Source organism: Mesoplodon densirostris, chromosome 8, assembly GCF_025265405.1.
Source record: "Mesoplodon densirostris isolate mMesDen1 chromosome 8, mMesDen1 primary haplotype, whole genome shotgun sequence".
In the NCBI taxonomy this organism is placed as follows: domain Eukaryota; kingdom Metazoa; phylum Chordata; class Mammalia; order Artiodactyla; family Ziphiidae; genus Mesoplodon; species Mesoplodon densirostris.
In genome coordinates this window covers 7,565,386-7,590,918 of record NC_082668.1, presented here as the reverse complement: position 1 = coordinate 7,590,918, position 25,533 = coordinate 7,565,386, and the positions used below count along the sequence as shown (strand labels likewise).

The 25,533-nt window shown below is 38.3% G+C and overlaps 1 protein-coding gene across 2 annotated transcripts in view; it reads left to right on the top strand.

The window, feature by feature from the left end:
• Window positions 1-25,533, top strand: part of GIGYF2 (GRB10 interacting GYF protein 2) — a 132,347-nt gene that overhangs the window by 7,843 nt on the left and 98,971 nt on the right. For both annotated transcript variants that reach the window (XM_060105989.1, XM_060105990.1), the window contains one exon: window positions 16,841-16,924. In XM_060105989.1, the coding sequence (XP_059961972.1) occupies window positions 16,884-16,924 (41 nt within the window). In that variant the 5' untranslated portion in view covers window positions 16,841-16,883. The remainder of the gene's footprint in view (window positions 1-16,840; window positions 16,925-25,533) is intronic.

The window sequence follows — 25,533 nt, the reverse complement described above, 5'->3', positions numbered from 1 at the left end:
GTCAGAGAGCCTTAATTCATGTTCTGGAATCTGACACTCTTTATTTAATCTTTCATATTACTTTTGCCATTGTTTATGAAGTTTCTGATAGTGTGTTATGAGAAGATATACTGTTCCTCAACCAGAGAGCTCACTGTATTGCTTAATTGAGTGATGCAGAGGGGTAGAAGTTGGAGGATAGTGGAAAAGAGAAGGAGATTGGAAAAAGGAGAAAAAGGACTTCCACAAAATGAATTCCCCTGAAAATTGCAAGGAAATGGGAAAAAAAAGAAAGGTAACCAAGCAGTTTTGAGCACTATGTCAGTATGTAGAGAAAAAGCTTGTGGCTATTAAGCAGAGAAATGTGGGTTTAATTTTCTGTCATTTACTACCTGTAACTTTAGATAAATAAGTTAACCTCTTGGAGGCTTACTTTCCTTACTGTAAAGTATATCCCATGGTGATTTGGGAATTAAAAGTAAAATGCCCAATACAATGCCTGGCACATAGTAAATAGACCTTCAATAAATGGTAGCGGTTATGATTGTTATTGCTATGTAAATAGATACATTTTGATTGTAAAATGTCATCTTTATAATTTGAATAGAGGCCTTGGTGGGTTCTGTTTTTAAGTCCTCTGTCTTTTGTTTTGTTTTGTTTTCAGTCCAACAATTATTTGAATACCTGCTTTGTTCCAGGTGCTGGGCTAGCCATAGTGGTGAGCAAAACACCTGTCTTCATGGGACTTCCAGCCTAGTGGTAGAGGCAGTCAAGAAATCATATAAGTAAATTTCAAAATGTGGGAAGTTTCTCTGTCCTTGGAAAAGATACATTTTTAAAACCCTAGATATTCTTTGAATAAGTGTCATATTTGGATCTTGGTGTTCTTGTTGTCAGGGATATTTTATGCCTCTTGAAATGCTTTCCAGGGTATGTATGTTTGTTCATTTTAAGTTAATTTATGTATTTCTTTTATTTGTCATTTTTTCCTCTTTCTCTGAGATAGATGTTCTCAACTTTTTATCTTAGGACTCCTTTACCTCTTAAGAGTTAGAGGACCCCAAAGAGCTTTTGGTTTTTCAGTTATATCTATCTTTCTGATACTGAGAAATTTAAAATGATTTATTAATTTATTTAAAAATAGCGGGCTTCCCTGGTGGCACAGTGGTTGAGAATCTGCCTGCTAATGCAGGGGACACAGGTTCGAGCTCTGGTCTGGGAGGATCCCACATGCCGCGGAGCAACTAGGCCCGTGAGCCACAACTACTGAGCCTGCGCGTCTGGAGCCTGTGCTCCGCAGTGAGAGAGGCCGCGACAGTGAGAGGCCCGCGCACCGCGATGAAGAGTGGCCCCCGCTTGCCACAACTAGAGAAAGCCCTCGCACAGAAACGAAGACCCAACACGGCAAAAATAAATAAATTAATTAATAAACTCCTACCCCCAACATCTTCTTTAAAAAAAAAAAAGCAAGTTTCTTTACATGTTAACATAAATACATTTTTAATGAAAAATACCTATTTTCTAAAACATTTTTTAAAAAATTTGCTGAGAAGAGTGACACTGTTTTACCTTTTCACAAATTGCTTTTTATGTCTTCCTTTGTAGAAGGCAGCTGGATTCTCACAGCTGCTTCTGCATTCAACCCGTTGCTGTTTATTGTATTAGTTGAAGTCTGTGCAGGAGATTTATCCTCACAGAGATGTGTATGTAGTTGGAAAAGGGAGGAATATTTTAAGAGCTTTTTCAGATAATTGCAGATTTTCTTTGATATTACACTAAAATTCGACAAGTAGTAGTTCATAAAGGTTAGTTGCAATGTGAAATTTGAATTATATCAATGCACTTTCATATTCCATTACATTAAAATCTATTGGTCTATCTTGTGCATTAAATGGATATTTTATACAGTATCAAAAAAACACATTCATTAATATCAACACCCATCAGAAAAGCCGTTACTTATTGGAACGTGTAAGTACTATAAAAACTCGTCAAGCTCATGGTAATGAATAGAAGTTTTCTAAAATTTTAACTTTTGCTTGAAAGCTCAAGTTTTATAATTGGCAACAAGTACTATCAATTGTTTTCCTTAAAGTGACAGTCTTGTTTCATTCATTTTTGAAAAAAAGGTCTGCTATATACCCAGGTCTGGATAATTTTATTTGTGTGTCAGCTCTTTCAAGTCAGTATGATGTTTCATGAGCAGAAGCAGTTAGTTGAGTTTGTAACTCAAAGCTGTCACATAAATGCTTTTCTTTGAGACTTTGGTATGCAGCTGAAGTGCTTTATGTGTACTTCTCATTTCATCACATGAAGAATATTAGAAAGCTGTGTACACAGGGACCAAGATTAATAAAAATTAATAGTTTTTACTGCTTTATCAAGGGCATTCTTAAGTAAACCTGGCTTTTTTTCCTCTCGTGAATATATGGCACATGGCAGTGAAGACTACAGTAGTTTGGTGCCATTAATTTGAATGATGCTAAGGTGCCAGCAGTTTTACCCATGATTGGTGCAGTGCCAACATAGTGAAAAATGCAAAGAATATCTTAGTATTAACAGTTTTGCCATCTTGGATATCTTGAAAGCGTTTCGGGGAATTGCTGCTCTGGGGAGTGGAACATTTTTCAGTATTAACACTTATATATATTGATATTAGATTGACTTTTTTTTTTTTGCGGTACGTGGGCCTCTCACTGTTGTGGTCTCTCCCATTGCGGAGCACAGGCTCTGGATGCACAGGCTCAGCGGCCATGGCTCACGGGCCCAGCCGCTCCGCGGCATGTGGGATCTTCCCGGACTGGGGCACGAACCCGTGTCCCCTGCATCGGCAGGTGGACTGTCAGCCACTGCGCCACCAGGGAAGCCCTACGTTAACTTTTTAAAAAGAGTTTTCAAAAAGAAAATGTAGTTGTTTGAAATAGAAACTGGAATAAACATATCATTGAGGATTTTTACATTTCAGTGAGGGTTTTTAATTTTGGGTAGATACAGATTTATTCATAAGTTGCAATCAGTTATAAAATACTCTTCTAAAATGGTCCCATAAAAATAGTCTTCTACACCAGCGCTGTCCCACAGAATTTTCTGCTATGATGGAAGTGTTCTATAAATCTGCACTGTCAAATACTGTAGCCACTAGCCACATGTGACTGTGGAGCACTTGACGTGGTTAGTGTGACTGAGGGAATCGCATTTTTTAAAATGTAGAAAACCTTTACTTTTTTATTACAACTCAAGTTCTCTTATTTTTACAGGTTTTATTTTTGAGAACAGTTTTAGATTCACAGAGAAACTGAGAAGATAGTACAGAGAGCTCCCATGTATACCACACCCAGGTTTTGTATTGTTAACCTCCTACATTACTGTTGTCCATTTTTTACAATTAGTTAGCCAGTATTGCTTATTAACTAAGTCTGTAGTTTATTCAGATTTCCTTAGTTTTCCTGAGTTTATTTTCCTATGTCAGGATCCCATCCAGGACATCACATTACATTTAGTCAGGTATCCATAGGCTCCTCTTGGCTGTGATAGTTTCTCAAACTTCCCTGTTTTTAACAGTCTTGACAGTTTTGAGGAGTGTTGGTTAAGCATTCTGTAGAATGCTTCTCTGTTGGAATTTGTGTGATGTTTTTCTCCTGGTTATGGGTCATGGGTTTTGGGGAGGAAGACCACAGAGGTAAAGTGCCATTTTCATCACATCATATCAAGAGCATATACTGATTTATAACTGTTAATATTGACTGATTATCACTGTTAACATTAACTTTGATACTTGGTTGACTTTCATACTTTGTCAGGTTTGTCCACTGTAAAGTTACTCTCCTCCCTCCCCCACAAGGAACTAGATTTTAAATTTTAATTAATTTAACTTGATATAGCCACATGTGGTTAATGGGTACAGTTCTAGAGAGTGTTTCTCAGTTTTAAATATTATCCAAAACTTTATTTAACATCAATTTTAATAGATTTAAAGAAAGGCAGTTTAACATAAAAGAAATATAGAATGTTAGTCTTGAAATGCATTGCTTTTTGAGGGAGGCAGTCTACTTTTAGTAAGCTTAGTCTTTTTAAAAATTAACTTTCTGAGGTTTAATTTATATACAATAAAATGCCTTCATTTTAAGTATACTTGTATTAAGTGTACATCTTGATGAGTTTTGACAAGTGTATATACTTATGGGACCATAACCACAGTCAAGATAGGTAATATTTTCATCACTCCCAGAACCTTCCTCCTCCTTTTTTGCAGTCATTTCCCCTCTCCCACCACTGATTTGTTTTCTGTGACTATAGATAATTTTGCCTCTTCTACAATTTTATATAAATGGAATTATTCAGTATGTATTCTTTTTGGGTCTGGCTTCTTTTGCTCAGCGTATTATTTGTGATACATCCATGTTGCTGCATGTGTCAGTAATTAGGTGTTTTTATTGATGAGGATATTCCAAGGTATGGTCATTATAATATGTGTCTATCCATTTATCTTGCTTTGGGGCTGTTAGGAATAAAGTTGACCTTAGTTTCATGGCAATGGGTAGTGATTCAGACTGTTCTGGATTGCAGTGTTTATTTCAACACTGTAAATTAGGAATTTAAATTCTTTTTAGGATGAGGAGAAAAGCCAACAGAGCATCTATAATTTTTTTGAAGATATTCCATGAAAAGGATAATTAACATAGAAATAAATAGTATTTTGCAAAGTTTCATATAAAAATGTGTGATCCAGATAGATGTAGACAATTCTGGCTTCCTGGGGAGGGAGGGGAGTTCTTTGTCAGTTCTTTAAGATAAATGTTTAGTAATAAAGTGAATAATGGAAGCCTGATTTTGTTCTATGAAGTTTTATCATTAGTAGATATGTTAACAGATCGTATTTTAAAAATTATTTTAAAAAATTTGCATGTTTAAAAATGAAGAGATCTGGTATTGTCATTACAGATGGGTGCAGAAGGAAAATGTGTTTTCTGCTATAATAGATGGGAGGAGAATTTCCTTTTATTTTTGTACCTTAAAATTGTTTTTTTAAACCGGGTTAATGTTCAAAAGAAATTAACTTTCTTTGACATTTATGTTTGGGCTGTAAAAGTATTTCAAACGGGAGGCAAACGCTTCTTGTGGGTGTTAAGATACACACTGTTATAAAAGTAATTGAAGAATATTACTGCAAATTATGGAAATAGAAAAAAATCATTAATCCCACCTCATGAACATTTCTTTATTTTTATGTTGTCTTTGTCTATTTATGACATATAGTTGGCCCTCTGTATCCATGGGTTCCATATTCTTGGATGTGGAAGGCCGAATGTAAAGGATTTGAGCATCCCTGGATTTTGGTATCCACAGAGGGTCTTGGAACCAGTCCCCCTCGGGTACCAAGGGTTGACTGTATGTATAATTATACTTTTGTGTGCAGACATTATTGTACCTGTAGTCTGTTGAGAGAATGTGCTGTTTTTACAAGATTGCTTACAGTCTTAGTACAATTATAAGTGATGTGGTATATGTGGTTCCCCTCTCATGGTTGGACCTTTTCTTTTCATTGTTTCACTTAGCCTTTTTCTGAAGTTTGAAAAAAATGCATCTGAGACCTACGTATTTTAGCCTAGTGACTGAGTCTTGGTTCATTTGAATGTGGACTTGTTTATGGTCTTAAAAGAGTCGACAGATTTACAGATTATTTTATCAAAATAGTGTTACAAAAATTTTTTAATGACAGAAATTTAAGTAGGGTGTGAATTTAATATTTGTTATCAGAAGATTTGCATTTAAAATAGTTTTGCTTCATGTCTATTAAAATATTTTTAATTGTACTTTTTTTTCCCTCTAGCTAAATCATGTATGGTTTATTTTAACCTTCTAAAAATTGAGGTATAAGATATAGTAAATATGTGCACAAATATGCAGTGTATAGCTGGAAAATTCTTTTTTAAAGATTTATTATTTATTTATTTATTTAATTAATTTTTGGCTGCGTCAGATCTTAGTTGCAGTGTGCGGGATCTTCGTTGTGACACGCGGGCTTCTCTCGTTGTGGCGTGCGGGTTTTCTCTTCTCTAGTTGTGGCGAGTGGGTTCCAGGGCACGTGGGCTCTGTAGTTTGCAGTGTGCGAGCTCAGTAGTTGTGACACGCGGGCTTAGTTGCCCCGCAGCACGTGGGATCTTAGTCCCCTGACCAGGGATCGAACCCGCGTCCCTGCATTGTAAGGCAGATTCTTTACCACTGGACCACCAGGTAAGTCCTCGGAAAATTTTTTACATGTGCATGTGGTTCCGTAGTCACCACCTAAATCAAGATAGTGAGCATTTCTAGCACCCCGAAAGATTCCGTCGTCTTCTTTGCAGTAAGTAGTCCCTACTTCCATGGTGAGCAGTGTTCTGACATCTGTCGAAATTGATTATTTTACCTGTTGAACATTATAGAAATCATATAGTATATATTCTTTGGTGACTGGCTTCTTTTGCTTGATACAGTGTCTGAGATTCATGTAATATTGTTGCAGTTATCAGTAGTTGGTTCTTTTTTTTTTTGTTGGTGAATATTTTGTTGTATAAATATACTACAATTAAAAAATTTTTTATTTTGAAATAATTTCAAACTTACAGAAAAGTTGCAAAAAATTACTTAGACTTTCCATATGCCCTTCACCCAGTTTGGTCACTAGTTTTTTTTTTTTTTGGCCGCGTGGCATGCTGGATCTTAGTTCCCCGACCAGGGATTGAACCTGTGCCTCCTGCAGTGGAAGCACAGAGTCCTAACCACTGGGCCGCCAGGGAATTCCCTAGTCAGCAGTTTTTAACATTTCCTCGTATTTACTTTATCTTTCATTTTCTTTTTTCTTTCTCCTTATATGCACATATGTATGTATATAATTTTTAATATAATTTTAAATTTATGTAATTTTTTTCTGTTCCATTTGAGAGTTCATTACAGACCTCATGCTCCTTTTCCTCTAAATATTTTTTTTTTTTTTTCTTTTTGCGGTATGCGGGCCTCTCACTGCTGTGGCCTCTCCCGTTGCGGAGCACAGGCTCCGGACACGCAGGCCCAGAGGCCATGGCTCACGGGCCCAGCCGCTCCGCGGCACATGGGATCCTCCCAGACCGGGGCACGAACCCGTGTCCCCTGCATCGGCAGGCGGACTCTCAACCACTGCGCCACCAGGGAGGCCCTCCTCTAAATATTTTAGTGTTACCTTGTAAGAATAAGAACATTCTTCTGCATAATCACAGTAAAAATTTCAGAATCATAAAAAAGTAACATTGATACAATACCATTGTCTAATCCATAGCTCCTATTCAAATTATTCTATTTGTCCCTTTAATGTGTCTTATAGCATATTTTTTGCTGGTTCAGGATGGAGTTAAGAATCATACTTGCACGTAGTTTTTGTATCTCTGTAGTCTCTCTTAATCTGGGATGGTTCTTCAGCTTTTGTCTTTTATGACATTGGTATTTTTAGTGACTGTGGTTGATTGATTTTATGTCTATCCATTTGGGCTTATCTGATTTTTTTTCAAGATTAATTTCAGTTTATGCATTATTGTTAGGAATATAACATAAGTGATGCCGTGTCCTTCTTAGTGTATTACATCAGGAAACACATGGTGTCAGTTTGTCTCATCATTAATGATGTTATCTAACTCAGTAACAGCCAGATGGAAGAGATGCATAGGGCAAGGTATGTCGGAAGGAACGCAGAGCTTCACAGCTCTTTGGTGTGCCATTGTTTCCACACCTTCACCAACCTTGAAGTTCCCCTGTATTTGTTTATTCATTCATCTGTTGATGGACATTTGTGTTGATAAACATAATAGCCAAATGTCAGGTTTTGGTAGTTATGAATAAAGCTACTATGAATATCTTATACTTTTCTCTTAGTAGACATTTTCCTTGCATGTATGTCTAGCAGTGGATTGTGCGATCGCTGGATAGGTGTATGTTTAGATGTAATAGATACTGCCAAACTGTTTTTTGAAGTGGTTGAACTAATTTGCAGGAATGGAGTTATTAATTTTGTGTTATCTTTTTGTTGTTGTTGTTGGGGGTGTGTGTGCTGCACCCCACGGCTTGTGGGATCTTAGTTCCCTGACCAGGGATTGAACCCTCGTCCTCAACAGTGAAAGAGCAGGATCCTAACCCCTGGACCGCCAGGGAATTCCCCCGTTTTGTGTTACGTTAATCCAGATTTGGCTAAGATAAAAATAGCTGTTTGCTGGAATGGGCACAGAACTATTTATTTGGTACATGTAAAGAGTGCTAGAGGAGTAGCTCTTTTTTCTGCTTTTGGGAAAATAGAGGTTGGGAAGGTGGAGGCAGATTCAGGTTCCTTGGTGTTCATTCTGTGTTAGTCTTTTGACAGACCACATGCATGGTAACCGGTTGGACTTCATTCCAGGTTTGCCATAGTTTTTTTCTGGGTAATTTTTACATACCCAGGTAAGGGAGATTTGCAGTAGTAGATACTGTTTATAAGAAAGATTCAGGGGGTTTTCAAAGGAGTATGTGTTTTGAATTGTTAGTATAATAGTGGTAGCTAATCAGTATATCAAGACTTCTCCTGGGAAGCAATGTTGGGAACACTTTCAGAGTAAAACTTTCATAATTAGCCATTATGCTGGATTTTGATTCTGCTTTGGCTTCTCCTGGCTGTCTTTGTCCAGACAGAACTTACTATGTAGATCTGTAGCTAGCTCATGTTGATAGTGATTGCGTGTGCCCAGAAGACATCTGACTCCTCAACACGGTGCCAGGTTGTGTGAGGCCAGGGTCTCCCTTTTCTTTGTTGCAAACCCAGCAGTAAGAAAAGGCTAGGTTGATTTCTTCTCTTTCTTCACCCTTGAACATGTACTCATGTACACACAGAGTGATAGATGAGGTCCCAAAGAGGAGCTGAGGATGTCAGGAAAACTAGAAAAGTATACAGAAAAAAAGAAAAATAATTATATACTAGTAATCAGAGATAAAATAATTGCTAGTGAGGAGTGATTTAGCTTAGAGTTTTTAAAAAGTTGACAAAAAGGCCAGATTAAATAAAGTTCATTGTCAGGCACAGGATGCAGTTTATTGAAGAAGAACAACTTTCTGGTATTAACTGCAGAAGAAATATATTACTTGAATTCACTTACAAGGAATTTTGAATAATGGACAAGATCTGAAATAGCAGGTATGTAGAAATATTCTCTCGGCTATTTTTAAGTAAACTCTATTTGAAATTTGAGGGTAGACCTTTCTCTGAGGTCCTTATCCTTAGAATTGGAGGAGCCAAAGGAGAGTAGAGGCCGAAGTAGAGAGGTTGAGAGTGTTATTACCTCTTCATGTGTTAAACTATTCAAAGGATGTTTTTCAGTGTTGTTAAGGTAACTGAAGCCCATCTTGCCCTGATAAGTTTACCTTCCCTTTATCCCTCTGAGGTTATCTGTACTGTTCTCCTATACAGTGGTAGGTGAATCAGCAGACAGCATCAGGATCTTCATCCTCTTCCATTCACATGCCTGTTCTGTTTCTTTACTCAGATGACCATTCAGCCTGTTGTCTCTATGTAATTATTAATATCTCTCCACACAAACATCTTCTGGCTTAGATGATAGATTAGGTATAGTCACTTTAGCCATTGTTCCTCCTCCTTTTTGCAAAATCTCTTTTCCTCTGAAGTTCATGCTGTCTGACAATACAACTATCTGTTCCCCTCATTATCAGATATAGACCCTGTGGCGTTATCCTTCATTTTCTTCTTTATTCTCTCTGCCATTATTCGGAAGTTACTTCAGAGTCCATAGGATGACTGATCCAATCTTCCCAGGCTCCTGGTTCCTTGACTTAGCTCCATCTCTAATTCGTCTAGTGCTTTCATTTTTATTCCTGCTATACTTGCTTTTTGACATTAGCAACATCTCAAATTTGTAAACTATCTTCTGTTTTTACTTCCTTCCTCACTGTGCTTCAGTCACACTTTTGCCAGCATCCTCCACTTTGCCCTCTTTTTCTTCCGTTTTGTTGACAAAATCCTAACCCAGGTTCAGTCCTGTTGTCAGCTCTCTCTGCCCTCTACCCAGGCTGCTAAGTTGGAGAAAGAAGCCCACAACCATGCAGATAGGTGCCATCTCCATCTTGATTGGGCCCTCAGAACTAGTGTAGCTAGCTGCAGTGTGGTGTCCTGGATTAGGTCCTGGAACAGAACAAGGACATTGTTGGAAAAACTGGTTAAATCCAAGTTTAGTTACTAGTGGTGTACCAATGTTGGTGTCTTAGTTTTGACAAATGTACTGTGGTAATGTAAGTTGTTTATATTAGGGGAAACTGAGGGAACTTTCTGTAATGTCTTTGTAACATTTCTATAAATCCATAATTATTCCTAAATAAAGTTTATTTTTTTAAAAAAACAATACTATTGTAGATCACAGCAGCTAACTTTTCTTCATTCTTCTCAAGCCTTACCCTGTCGTCTGCTCTGTCATTTGCCTACTTATTTGAGAAAATGGAGGCCATCAATGTGAATTCCCCACAGCTTACTATTCCTCCCCACCTCCCCAAAGAAAACCCTACAAAAATAAGTTTGCATGTATCTTAAGTCATTTGGACATACTTTGCTCTTGTCACAAGTGGATAGGCGTAGTTTTTTTTTTTTTTCCATTTGTTCTCTGAAGCCCCATCCACCCTGCCTTCTCAGAGCTTCATTTCTATCATATTTTTGTCAAATTGTTTCTTTACTTTTTAATTCTGTGAGTACTTTTCCATTAGGATATTTTCGTCTAAAATAAAAGGGGAAATTTTCTTTCTCCTCTGCTTCATGTCTCTTCACCTTTTCGCAGCTAAGAGTCTAGAAGAAGTTGACTGCATCTGTCGTCTTCCTTTCCTCACCTCCCAACCACTGAACTCTGGCTCTGTCCCTCGCCACACTTCTATAACTGTGCTCTTCAAGTCAACAGTGACTTCACTGTGGCAGCTAATGAAGAGTTTTCAGTCTTTCTCTTTTTTGACTTCAATATTTGAAACTTCTGAATTTGTCCATTTTTTTTTCTTTGCCAGTGCTATCTTTGTTAACACCAATTAGTAACTTACTGGGAAAAGAATTACTCATAATTCCACCGTTCAGAATATGAACATCTGTGGGCATATCTATATGTACCCACTAAGAATGTATTTTAAAATATGTGTAATATAATTATATTCTCTGTATTCTATAACCTGTCTTGAACACTTAACATATTGTTATTTTTTCATGTCAGTGAATATACTTATTATTACTGCTCTCTCTTCTCTACTGGTATGTAGATACATACAATCTGTTAGATTTATAACACCCCTCCTTTCTCTTTAGCTCTTACTGATTCATTCTCTTCCTGGCATCCTGAATGATCTTTCTACAGTGCAGATTTCATCCTGGACACTTTCTTGCGTAAATCTTTTCATAGCCTTTTATTGCTCTTGAGATATAAAATACAAAGACTTCTGTGATATGACCATTGCTTTACCAAACTTCACTTTAATTTTTAACCTTATTGAGCAAATGGATAATCTCCCCAAAAAGAACCTAGCTCTTTCTCCTTTCTGCTTCAGAGAAAGTGAATGTGGAGAAAGCTAGAGTCAGTGAATTTGATTTTAGGTGAAAGGTTAGGGCTAGAGATACCTAACTGCATGGTCTTTTTTTCCTTCCCGTATCCTCCTGCACAGTGTTTGCTGAGGCTTTGTTCTTGCCTCTTGAGCTTGTCCCTTCTTGATTCCTGCTTTGGGATAGTTTCATTCAATTTTTGGTTTCAGTTCTGTAGATTTACTACCAAATCTATGTCTCTTATCCTGACTCTACACTGGAGTTCAAGGTGTATGTATATTATGGTCTTTTGGATGGCTCCTCAGACACCTCACATTCATTTTGTCCAAAACGGTGTGTCCTTCCTCCCAAATTTGGTTCTCTTCCATCTTCTCTTTCCTTTAAAGCTTTTCTATACAGATTCAAAAAGCACCCCACTGCCAGTATTGCATGCTATAGATTCCATTCCATTTCTGCATCCTTTGTTTAGATTTTCCTTCCTACTTTGGGAAATATTTTATGGAGTGTTTATTTGAATGGATCCTTGGTTTTGTATAAGCCACTGTAAAGGAGGGAGGGTGGGCCTTCTGGGGTAAGGGAATGGCATGAGCCAGAACCACAGAAGAAGAATGCAGTAGAGAAGTAGAAAGTTGTCATCTGGCTTTGAGTTTGGAGGTGAAACAGTGGGAGATTGAGTTGAGAAGGTGCAGATTGTCAGATTGATGGGAAGCTGAAAATATGAGGATTTTTGACCATACACAGTAGATTTAGTGACTTATAAAGAAGGGAGGCATGGCCAGGGCAGTGCTTTAGAAAGATTGATCTTATTGGATGTAATTAGAGGCTGAGTCAGGGAAGCAGGTTAGGATTTTATTGTAATAATCCAGACATGAGTTAACAGATGTTGGTTATAATGAAAGGAGAATGCGGAAGGAATCTTGAAGGAGGAATTGACCAAATTTCAGGCAAAATGGTTGGATATGAGGGATAGAGAAGAGGAATGAATTTCCGATGACTAGGCTTTTGAGCCTGGCTGACCAGTGGATGGTGAAAACAGTGGTACCTTGATCACTTGTTGTTAGATGGATATCTGGGAGGAGCAGGCTGCTGGAAAGCCACATAGGTCATGGAAGGAAAAGGTCAAATATGTAATTCACAGCAGGGGTGGGGGCAGTTCAGAAATTTGTGGAAGAATTTTTGGTTGCTCTTGCTATGACAGCACCTCCACTGCATGTTCTATGTTAGATCCCCCATGATTCAGCAGGCAGAGTCCTACCCGAAGGGTCGGTAGAGAACACCATTGTAAGTAAGACTCAAGACAGTATCTACACAGAATTTATAGTTAAAGAAACCATGGGTACGCTGAGGGAAGTTAGAAAAGGAGAGAAGCTTTTGGGGAATGGTGACTAAATAGGAAGGAAGTGAAGATAGGAAAAATATATCAGTATATTGCTGGTCCTGGAGGAAAAGGAAGGAAATCGTTTCAAGAAAAGGCAGTCTGAAGAGGAGCTTCCCTGGTGGCGCAGTGGTTGAGAGTCCGCTTGCCGATGCAGGGGGCGCGGGTTTGTGCCCCGGTCCGGGAAGATCCCACATGCTGCGGAGCGGCTGGGCCCGTGAGCCATGGCCGCTGAGCCTGCGCGTCCGGAGCCTGTGCTCCGCAACAGGAGAGGCCACAGCAGTGAGAGGCCCGCGTACCAAAAAAAAAAAAGAGGCAGAAGAGCATGGTGGGAGCACAGCCTCCAGAGTCTGGCTCAAATCCTGATTTGCTATAAAAATTCAGAGCTGTTTTCTAATTGGTCACAAGTCTGCTGGGGGTTTGAGTTGACATTTAGCTTGGTGGGGTTTAAATGACGGCCAAGCCTATGCTCATTTTGATACCTCCCTGCATCCTTAGAAAGGGCAATTGAGAAATAAGTCCCACTTTCCCTTCCAAATAATTTATAATTCAAAGACATCGTGTAAGACAATCCCTCCAGTACATATAAATAAATACATTAGAACTGGGCTCATTTAAATTGATTTGGAAGGAGCACTGTGAGGTGGGGAATTCAGGATTAGAAGTTACAGTACTTCAAATGTGTAGATTTCTTCAGTCATAGCTTGTCGATTTCCTGCTTTAATTCCTAAAAGAGAATGAGCAGAACACCGTTCTGAGTAACGTAGGTCTCTTTAGTTGACAATTCAATTGCTTGGATGATTATTCTAGGTTCTTAGGAGTTCTCTAGAAAACCCTTACCATAGGAAGTAGTAAATGGTGGTTAGGCTCCCAGCTCAAGGCATTAAAAACACTTCTGAGCTTTTAATGTTTTTGCTGTATGGTATTTTGTCTCTACCTAAAGGTTTATAGGTGGAATGAGTGATAAAGCTTTCCTTGCTCGATGTTCTTTAGGTGCTGCCTGCATCCAGGGCTTCTGTAACTCAAGACCACTGCCTACACAACACAACTCTAGGGGCTCCATTTGCATCCTTTGTGGTAATGGCGCCCCTGGAGTTTGTATTTCCACGACTTGTGTAGCCTTGTAGTAATTTAAAGGGGAAAAGAATATTAAATCTCTAAGAATGATTTTAGTATTTCCACAAATATCACAAATAATTCAGTTTTTAATTGAGATTCGCTTGCTTTATAAATTCAGTCTGGTTCAAATCTGGACGTGCTTTATTAATTCAGAGCTGTTTTCCAGTGGTCAAAGTCCAAAGTCCATAGGGGTTTGAATATAAAACATTTGGCTATGTGGAGTTTAAAATGGTGGTAAAAACGCTCCTTCAAGATGTTTTGTGTTACAGTAAAATCTTATAGTTGTAGTCTCTACAAGTCTGTTTGTTAGCCAAGTAGGTCCATGTACTTTTTTAAAGCACACTGAATTGATTTATGCTAAATAAGTTTACACAGCTGATTTGTAAGCAGGATACTTGTCCTCATCTACAGTGGGCACCTTACCTGACTTATCACTACCTGACAAGTGATTTCATTTGGGATGTACCATAATTTAATTGAATCTAACATGCATCAGTTGTGAGATTCTTCGTTTTATATATTACTAAGAAAGAAATCATACTGCCAGGTAAACACTGGCACAGTTTTTTAATTACTTAGACTTTTTATTTTACATTTTGAAAAAGAATTCTTTTAAACTTATTTAGCAAATAAGGCTAATAGATTTTTATTATATAGTATATATTTTGTGCATATATAAAAAGGAAAATAGAAGTGAAATAAATTGGTTAAGATATTCTTCAGCTTTGTACACATTAAGTCTGACTCTTCTAAATTGTTGGAAACTTAGGATTGTAGAAGTCTCCTCCTTCCCTTTCCCCACCCGTGTAGTGTCATGTCATTAAGGGTGTTGGTGATGAAGCATTTCTTAAGAGAGTGTTCCATTATTCTCTCATTGATTTAAAATTCAGTGATTTGGTGCTAGTGAAGTTCTTAAAAGCAGTCTAAGCTGTTTAATTTTTCCTCCTCTAAATACTTCAGGGCTGCTGCATGTGGCCACATGGGTTGTGCAGTGTCAAGTCTCACTAGCAGACCACAACAAGCTTATCGTCATGTGGTTTTTTTTCCTTTCTCAGGTTCTGCAAAGCACTTGAAATCATTCCTCCAGTGATGAAGAGTTGGCTTCACTAATATCCTATTGCTGTATTTGCTTTCTTTTCTATTACACAGTACGTTTCAATTTAGAATCATAGCATGATCTTTTTGAAGGTGTTTTAAGCAGCACTTAAAATCGGGTACTAGGAATGACACAATTGAAAGGATGACGATAAGGAGCGGCTCTGACCAAGTTTCACCCTTGTGCAGACAACGACAGCTGTGATACAGCTTCCACTGTGGGCCAGTAGCGGTTGTAGCATGGCACTGATGAAGATACATTCCAGTTTCAGAGAGTTTAAAGTGTGAAAAACCATATGCCTTATGTTTTTTTTTGAATCATCAGTATGAGGTGGGGAGGGCACTAAATTGATCTCAGCTTGGGTCTGGTGTGCTCGCTTGTCTGGCCAGGCAAAAGGTAATCAGGGTTAAGTAAGAACATGGGAATCTCCTTGGAACCCACATGGTTGACATGGGGCCAGAAATACTTTCCAGGAAGAGGGCAGATAAATAGTTGATTATGGACGTTAAGCACATTTTTACTTTGCCGTTTCTGTGTTTTAGACCAATTTCTAGTTTATTGTTTTTAGATCTTTTAAACAGCAACAGTCGGGGTGAGGTGATACATCTTGGACATATTTACAGTATGTTACAATGTTTACAGTATTTTCTGTTTTCTAAACTCTCATATCCTTTTTTTCAGCTTTATTGAGATATAATTGATATAACATTGTGTTGGTTTAAGGTGTCAGATGTGTTGATTTGATACATTTATATATTGCAAAGTGATTACCACCATAGCATTAGCTAACACCTCCATCCTATCACATAATTACCATTTCTTTTTTTGTGAAAAAGAAACTCTTTTTAGCAACTTAGCAACTTTCAGGTATATAATACAGTATTATTAGCAACTTTCAAGTATACAATACAGTATTATTAGCTATAATCACCATACTGTACATTAGATTCCCCAGAACTTGTTAATCTTATAACTGGAGTTTGTACCTTTGACCAATATCTCCCCATTTCCCCCACCCCCTGCCCCTGGTAACCACCACTCTGCTCTCTTTGTTTCTATGAGTTTGGCTTTTTAAAGATTCCACATATAAGTAATAAACAGTATTTGTCTTTCCCTGTCTGACTTACTTCACTTTAAGATCTGATATCTTGAAATTGCTCTTGAAGGATCACTCATGAAATTGGTTAGCTTATTATTTTAACTTGATGGTCCAAGGTAACTTTTAAAGAATCACTAGAGTGTAAAGGGCTAAGCAGACAGTGGGGAGAGGAGAGTTGTGGCGGAAGCTGTGAGATAGGTAAGGAGAATCTTTGATACACCTCATGGTGATGGGAGAGCCATTGCAAGGGAGTAACACAAATTAAAATGTAAATCTGTTACCCTTCATTCCCTCCCCATTGTGCGAAGGCTAAAAAAGGAAATCCTTGATTTGGTCCCCAGTGCCCTGCATGGTCTTCTACCACCTATCTCACCAGCATCATCCTGTACCATGCCTCCTTCCCCCACATAAACATAAAAAGATGGTGAATTGGGATGTAAAGGTGGATTTATTCATTTTTACTTTGCCTGCTATATTGTTATAAATAGGGATTAAAAGACCTCATTCTGGTGACTGGTTGAGAGGAGCACAAGCAAAACACACTCCCGAACTATACTTTCTGGGCTGGAATTCTGCATTTAATCTTGACCAACTGTATGGAGATATTTTTCTCTTTAACAGGTTTCTCCTCAAATAAAAATCTATTGTAAACATACGGAAAAGAATGGCAGCGGAAACGCAGACGCTGAACTTCGGGCCTGAATGGTGAGTTTTCAGAGTCTCATCCTGTTCGATATTGGATGACTAGTACAATAGTAAGGTATTTGTGCAGGTGTTGGGGAGTTTATAAAATGTGCATGTTTTTGAGACTTTGCTTTATGTGCCTGCTTGAAAACAATATAGCTAGTCTACGAATAAGTTGTATTTGGTTAGTGACTGCATTTATACTTTATTAAAAAATCTTCCTGGGCTTCCCTAGTGGCGCAGTGGTTGAGAGTCCGCCTGCCGATGCAGGGGACACGGGTTCGTGCCCCGGTCTGGGAGGGTCCCACGTGCCGTGGAGCGGCTGGGCCCGTGGGCCGTGGCCCGTGGCTGCTGGTCCTGCGTGTCCGGAGCCTGTGCTCCGCAACGGGAGAGGCCACAGCGGTGAGAGGCCCGCGTACTGCCAAAAAAAAAAAAAACAAACTTCCTGTTTTGGTTGTGTAATGATAATGGATTTAAAACTCCCCAGAGTCCCACCACCCTAGTAAATTATTTGTGCTTGAGCCCTTATCTAGGTGCATATATAATTTTATATAATTGTAACATTTTTATGTGTGTATGCTTTCTGCTACAATGTTTGTTGGTGAGTGCTATTCATAGACTCATTTGAAAAAATAGTTTTTATTAAATTATTATTTGAGTTTTATTTTATTGATGGGCTAGGCAGGTGATCCAGAATTACACTGGCTATTAACATCCCATTTAGGATCGGGTTAGCATTTGCCATAATAACAATTAATTGACCTTTGAGTCTCTTACAGATATGTTTGGACCCCGAATATGGAATTCTCATGGAATTTTGAGATCCATCACCTTGTAGTGTGACTTTTTCCCCCTCTTCTTTCTTTCCCCCCAAAGTTGGTGATTGAAGATCCTCTCATCAGTGGCGTGAATAATGATAGTTGCTTTTTCTATTCAAACATTGAACCAGAGGCAGTATATAAAATAGATAAATTGGAATAGTCTCTTAAATATTCTTGATTGTTTAGGTGGTGGTGGTTTGATAAATGATCCAGACTTCCTGTAGTGACTCCCTATTTGAGAACTCTTATTAACTTACCTTATTATATGCATTTCTTTTGATGTGTATTCCCTAAGTTTTCTTGCCCCTTATAGCTAGCATTTGGAGACTGAGGAGAAATCACTATTTGAAATTCTAAGAACTGATGCAACTTATATACTTTGGGAGTTTATTTTGGAAATGTTGACCTAAGTAATTCTGCACCTTTTTTAGTTCTTATTATTACCAAATCAATATATACTTCTAGAAAAATTAGAAATTAGAAGTAATCCAGAAGAAGATATAATCACCATAATTTCACTGTCCATGGTAACCACTGTAAATAGGTTGGTGTATCTTTCTAGGTAGTTTTGTGTATCTTATTTGTGTAAATGTACATTTATTTTCACAAAAATGGGATCATACTGTACATTCAGTTTTGTAACCTGCATTTAAAAAAAAAACACATCGGAAATATCTTTTTTTATCAATAAATATTTCCTATTATCTTAAATGGTTGCATTGTATGGATGTACCATTATTTATTTAACTAGTCTTCTAGATGTAGCACATAAGGCTGTTCTCAGTTTTTCATTATTATAAAAATATTTTTGATGAACGTTCTTGAAGCTAAAACTTTATTTACATCTTACCAGGTGGTCATATAGCCCACTTTGTAAACCATTTTGTGTGCAGCTTTTCTGCCTTCATCTAGAATTTGTAACTGCTGCTCTTTTGTATTTATACACTCTCTTGTCTCTTTCTTTGTAAAAACATGATTAAAATTGTCAGCTAATTTAAGGTAGTTTTTTTTTTTCTTCCAGTATCTCTATTAAGAAACAACAAAGAGAGACAGTACAAGGAATTTAGCTAAAACAAAAGGAAAAAAACGCACTCCTGGTGATGTTTTAGAGTCATTACACATTTAACTTCATGCTGAATGGGTTGACAAACTATGGCCATGGGACTGTAAAGTTTTCTTGAAACACAGCCACGCTCATTTGTTTCCATAGTATCTGGCTGTTTTCACACTGGTGGCAAGGTTGAGTACTTACAACAGAGGCCATCTGGCTCAAAAAGCTTAAATATTACTCTCTGGCCATTTACAAAAAAAAGTTTGCTGGCCCCTGTCCTAAACCATGGGTTCCCAAAGTCATTTCAGTGAGTCATTGACCCAGTCTATCAGTAACGTCTTACACATACTTTTCATCAGTACTCTGAAGTTTTGTTTGATGGTGTTTTGTTTGATCAGCCCAGTGTTTTACACAAAATTTGAATTGACGTAGCTTTAGCAGAGGAAAGTTACCAGTTCCATGCTAAAGCAGTAGCTTTACCTAACTGTTACCTCTGTTACCCTGCAGGCATTATAGAATTTAGGAGCCTTCCCTTAGTCATCTGAAATGCTGATAAACTGAGGAGCAAAGGTCTAAGTAGGCACACTGCCTTCTTTGCACCATCTATCAAAATTTCTTCTGGCAAAGGGAATATATGAGACCTTGAAGTAACTCAGGTAACCCTGATCTAGAAAGCTGCAGTATGAATAGAGACTGCCGCTGTGTTTTTTCTGCATGTAACATTACATTCATTGTGAAACTTGAGGTAAGGAGCTATGTCCAGAATAACTTGAGAATCAAAGTTTAGAGTGATTACACTGAATCTGTGTGTAACTGAACCATACAGAAACATTTAGTGATATTACATTCTTTCTACTAAGGTCATCATTTTTATAATGATGTAAAACATAATGTTCGGTAAGAGATGTGTAAAAGGAAGAGGTTTATTTGACAGTAGTGAAGATGGGAGAGCATTGAAAATTGTGCTAGGGACAGACCATGAATGACCATAAGCATGGACTTTTTAAGGTAGGTCTGGAAGAATCATTAGGTCTTAGCTTATCTTTATATTTAGGATAAAAAAATGTATTACATAATTACCAAAGCAGTTTTTAAAAGAGTGAAATAGATTTAATGGAGGAGTAAATCATTTTTTAGGTATAAAACAAGAGTCACTTTAAATCTTTACTCAAATACTACCACCTTAGATGTTTTCTGACCACCTGTATAACAACTCCCCTTACTCCCTACCTCCCTTTCCCTGTTTAATTTTTTTCTTCATGGTCTATACCAAAATATAACATGCCAAATATTTTACTTATTTTCTTTATTATTTATATTCCATCCTCCAGCCCCCACTAGACTGTGCGCTCCTTCGAGGGCAAGTACTTTGGTCTCGATTTTGTACTGTTTGTTCATTGCTGTATCTCCAGTGCCTGGCACATAGTAGGTACTCAATAAATATTTGTTAAATGAATGAGTGAATTGTTGGAAAGTAAAGTTGTTTTTAATACTTTGCTATTGTCAATATGTGTATACATCCTTGAACAGTTCTTTTTGTGTTGCTGATTATTTCCTTTGGAGTAATATCTTAGAAGTGGAATTATTGAATCAAAAGTTTAATTTTTAAGGCTTTGGATGATATATGGACAGACTGACCACAAGAAGGATTGTATGAATTTAATTCCCATCCGCTGCCTGTTTACTTCACCCTTGACAGAACACAGAGTACCACCTTGAAGAAAAAATTTTTTTAGTTCTAAATCTGGAAGATTTAGGATTTTAAAGAATTTTTTTGTTGTTAGTCCCAGTAGTAAAATAATTCACGCTCATTCCATAAAACCTTGGAGGAAGCAGTAGTACAAAAGGAGAAAGAAAGGATCTAAGTTACCCTTAATTGTGCCACCCAGAGGCCGACCATTGTTAATATTTTGGTTTGTATCCTCCTGTTCTTTCTTGTTTGCAAATAATTGTATACTTCAAGACATTTTTAAAAAGCAAGACATTCATTGTAACTTGCTTTATTTTGGGATTTTTACTTATTTATTATTTTTATTTTGAGCACTCAAAATCTACTTAGATAAGTCTGGATAATAAAGGAATTTATTATAGCTGAATGAATAATTACAGACAGTTACCTGGCTTTATGGGGAAGGAGCCAAGGAACCTCACTCTCATCTCCATGGCCTTAAGGGAGTTTCCCCAGGTCTTTCCTTGCAAAAATGAATGAGGCACTTTTGTTTTTCCCAAAGCACTTTGTTTAGACCTATGTTAAAGTAGTTATGACCTTGTACTGTGTCTCTTTATAGGTGTTTACCTTACTCAGAAAAGAACTAATTCCATTAAGAAAGGCACTGTATTTCTCAATTTTGGTAAGCCCATTGTTGAGCTTAGTGTAGGTACTTAGTAAATACATGTTGAATGATTCAAGTCTTAGGGTGGGGGACATGGGGGCAAGAGAATTCAAACCCGAGATTGCTAGGTTACTATTCATGATCTTTGTGGAATCGTGGAGAAAATGAGAGATGTTCTAGAGGATGGAATGCATTAATAGTCGCAGTTTGCAAAAAGAGTAAAAGATAACGGCCATCTGAAGGAATGATAAATTAGATGTTATCCTAGGGTGTATTTTAGAAGAGAATATTAAAAGTTGTTTAGAAAACATTTTATCAAGTGCCTCATACGTTTTAGGTCTTGGGTTAGGTGCTGAGGCAACAAGGATAAAGGACATGGTACCTACGTGTGAATTATTTAGTGGGGCAGCTGACACTAAATAATTTCACAGGGATGTCAGTGCTGTAAAGGGAGTATAATGCCAGTACAGGATATTCAGCTGCTCATTTGATGCCTGTAGGCACCTCATCCTTCAGAGTTTTCCAAAACTGAGCTTATGAATTTTGCTCTTTTAAATTTCTTCTTTTATTTCATCTTAATACCACAGTGTGCCCCTTTCCTCAAGCCAGAAGTCTTGGAGTTATCCTGGATATTTTCTTTTACTTCTGTATCCCTGCGTCTCTTCCACCACAAGGTTGTGTCAATTCCACCTCCAAAATATCTCTTGAATCCATTCATTTCTTTCCATCTTCATTGCCTCCACCCTAGTGTAAGCCACCATCATCTCTGACATAAACTATAAGGAGTGGCCTTCTGATGTTTCCCGGCTTCCATTCTTTCTTCGAATTGCTCTCCCCACTGCAGCCAAAGTAATCTTAAAATGTAAATTGGATCAAGTTTTCTCCAGAATCTTTCACCAGGTCCCTATTTGTATGACTGTTTATTAGCTTTTTTCCCCACTAGACAATTAGTTCCATGAACATTGGGCAGGTACTTGTGTGTAGACTTCTCTCCTTTCCCTCCTGCCACTCTCTTTCCAACCCCCATCCTCCTCATTGTCTCTGTTCTTTTCCTTTCCTCCTTTCCACTTAACCTGTCTGCTTCCAGGCAGTCCCCACCACACCCCAGGTGAAAAAATATTAGATTGGAAAAAATATTCCAGATAGAAAGGGCATGTGTAAAGACAAGGGGACAGGAAAGTGTAGGTTTAAGAGGGGAATTCCAAGACGTTTGCCTTTACTGTAATGTGAAGTGTGGGAGAGAAGAGCTTGCAGGTAGCCCTTTTATGTTAAGAAGCTTTGGATTTTATTTGATCATTGTGTACCAGTGAATTGTTGAGCAGGGAGTGTTTTATTCAGATTTGCATTTGAAATAAATAACTGGTAGTAGTGTGGAGGATGGACTATGACTAATTAAATTGTTTAGGATGCCGTTGCAGCAGTCGAGGTAAGAAATAAAAGTGAACAATAATAGGTTACTTGATCACGGGATGGTTTGAGAGATACAGGATTTAAAACTGGTGGGACGGGCTTCCCTGGTGGCGCAGTGGTTGGGAGTCCGCCTGCTGATGCAGGGGACACGGGTTCGGGCCCCGGTCCGGGAGGATCCCACGTGCCGCGGAGTGGCTGGGCCTGTGAGCTACGGCCGCTGGGCCTGCGCGTCCGGAGCCTGTGCTCTGCAACGGGAGAGGCCGCAGCAGTGAGAGGCCCGCGTACCAAAAAAAAACCAAAAACCAAAAAAAACTGGTGGGACGTTGTAATTGGTTATGGGAGATGGATAGAAGGTGAGGAGTAAAGGATGATTTCTAGACTCTTAATCCAGTGGCTGAGTAGATGGTGGTATCCTTACTTGCCTTTGGGAATACAGGAGATGAAGGAGGTTGGGATGAATAAACTGATGAGTAGGGTTTTGGATATGATAAACTTGAGGGGCTGTGAGTGGTTGAATAAGAAAACCCTACTCTCTAGTGAAGAGTTCAGAGCTGGAATTGAGAGTTGTGAACTTACACAGAAGTGCTTTTTGATTCGTGTGTCTTCACACATCTACACTGAAATTCTAAATTACATTTTTAAGCTGAAGTTTGGATTTTGGACAACAGTTAACAAGTGAGGATTGTGGAGTATCGGGGGGTTTTAGACAGCCCTGCTGCTGCTACCTATCAGTTACTACTAGTACTGCTAGGAGTAGCACTGGACCTCCTGTGTTAAACAGATCTCCATATGGCTAGAAAGATGAAGATGATAAGGATAGAGAAATTTCACTTGGGCCTAGTGTTGAGGTTACTGAACTTTCTAGCGCAGTGGAGTGCTAGGGGAGAAGCCGGGTTGTGCTGGGTTTTGAAGTCATTGGGAAGTGAGAATGTGGAGGTGTCTCTGAAATGAAGAGGAAAGATGACCAGTGCTGCATAGGTAGAGGGGGATGCTGCATTAGAGGAGTTTTAAACAAATCACTATTAGATATATTTATATTTAGAGATGAGGGGAAAGCCAATAGGGAAGGGTTGAATTTCTAAGAGAGGGTTGTATGGAGCAAGATCCTAGCGGAATTAAAGGTCACTGGTGGATTTTTAGGGAAAGACATTATCCACATATGTTTTAGCTTTTCCACATATCTGTAGGTGAAGGAAGACTCGGGATAGGATTTGTCAATTATTTAGTATAGCACAGCCATTATCCCGATTCAGGCTACCGTCTTCTCCAAGTCTGAATTACTCTCAGCCTGCCTTGGTCTGTTCTCTTCACAGTAGCTAGAGGAATCTCTTGAGTATGCATTCTGGCCGTGTTACTTTTTAGGTCTGGTGCCTATAAGAAGTGTTCAGTTCACAGGCATGGAAAGCCGGTGGGGTTTGTGGGTGGCTTTGAAACCTTGTGAGGAGCAGATGAAATTAGGGATGTTTGGCAGTGAGAGGGAGAGTCTCTGGTGAGATGAAATAACTGCAAATACTGGGATGATTTTCACTTGGAAGAGCGCTTAGATGTGCCCTCGAGTGGTAGAAACTCTTGGGGAGCATATTGACGCAGTATAAGAAAGATATTTTAAAATTATATATTAATTATACATATGTATATATATTTAAAAATTAATTTTTGGCAGAATAAACCTTGGCTATTTTAAATAAAAATTTGGAAAGATTTTGGTCTTTTTAGTCATAAAAACCTAGTTTTGCACTCTTTGTTCTGCTGGCGGTGATTGTGGGCAAATTGCTTAATTCCTTGGCTTCATTTTTCTCATCTCTTATATTGGGGTTGTTGTGGAACTTAAATGAGGTAATGTATGTGTAACGTTCCCAGCTTCAGTTCTTAGTGGATATTAATTCCACTTTTTCAGGAAAGAGCTCAAATATACATGAATTTGATGCAAACCACTGTACCGGAAGGTCCTTCAGCAGTGGTTGGATCACTCCTTCACGGGCATGTTGTTTTCTTACTGGTTTGTTTAACCTGTCTTGTAGGAGTTGGACTCAATGACCTCTGAGTCCAAGAATAATTGGAAAGAAAACCAAAGACCAACCCAGTAGCAGTGAACACTGCTAGCACCCAGATTGTGTCTTAATATATATATTACTAAAGAGGATCAGGCTCCCTGGTGAAATGGTTGAATCTAAGTCTGAGGCAAGAAATAAGCTGATTTTGGAACATTTGACATACCAGATAGAAAAGAAGCTGTTAAAGACTACTAGGGTTGGGTCAGAAGGACTTGGGAGCCAACCTGAAGCCTCTCCCACTGGGCAAAGATGAGATAGTTTGAGTATTGCTAAGAATAATTGCAGTGAACTGAAATACATTAATAAAAAATAATTTGTTACTATTGGAGGACGTTAGTGAACCAAGTCATTATTTTGAAAATTAATAAGTGAAAAAGCAGAATGAAGGCTTTTTCCTTCCTTTCTTACATGAACTATATCCTATTAGGTAATACCAAATAGCATAAGAGGGAAGTTTCTCTTTGTAGAACTGTTCAAGCTAGCAAATAAAGAAGAAATGATAAAGTCACTTTGAAACCTTAGTGAACTTAAGGATCTAAGCTTTGGTCGTCAGGGACTGCTTAGCCTCGCAAAAACCAACCAGGCAGTATGTGCCTCCTGATGGAATAACACACCACCACATGGAAGTAGTCTTGCCAAGTCTGATAAGGCTCTGCATCCAGTCACCAATTTACATGAAATGCAGAAAACAGAGAAACATGTTAAACTATATCACAGGGATAAAATCAGCAAAATCAAGACTTAAAAGGAAAATCCTTATCTTTTATTTTTATTTTTATTTTATTTATTTATTTATTTTTTTGCGTTACGCGGGCCTCTCACTGTTGTGGCCTCTCCCGTTGCGGAGCACAGGCTCCGGACACGCAGGCTCAGCGGCCATGGCTCACGGGCCCAGCCGCTCCGCGGCATGTGGGATCCTCCCGGACCGGGGCACGAACCCATGTCCCCCGCATCGGCAGGC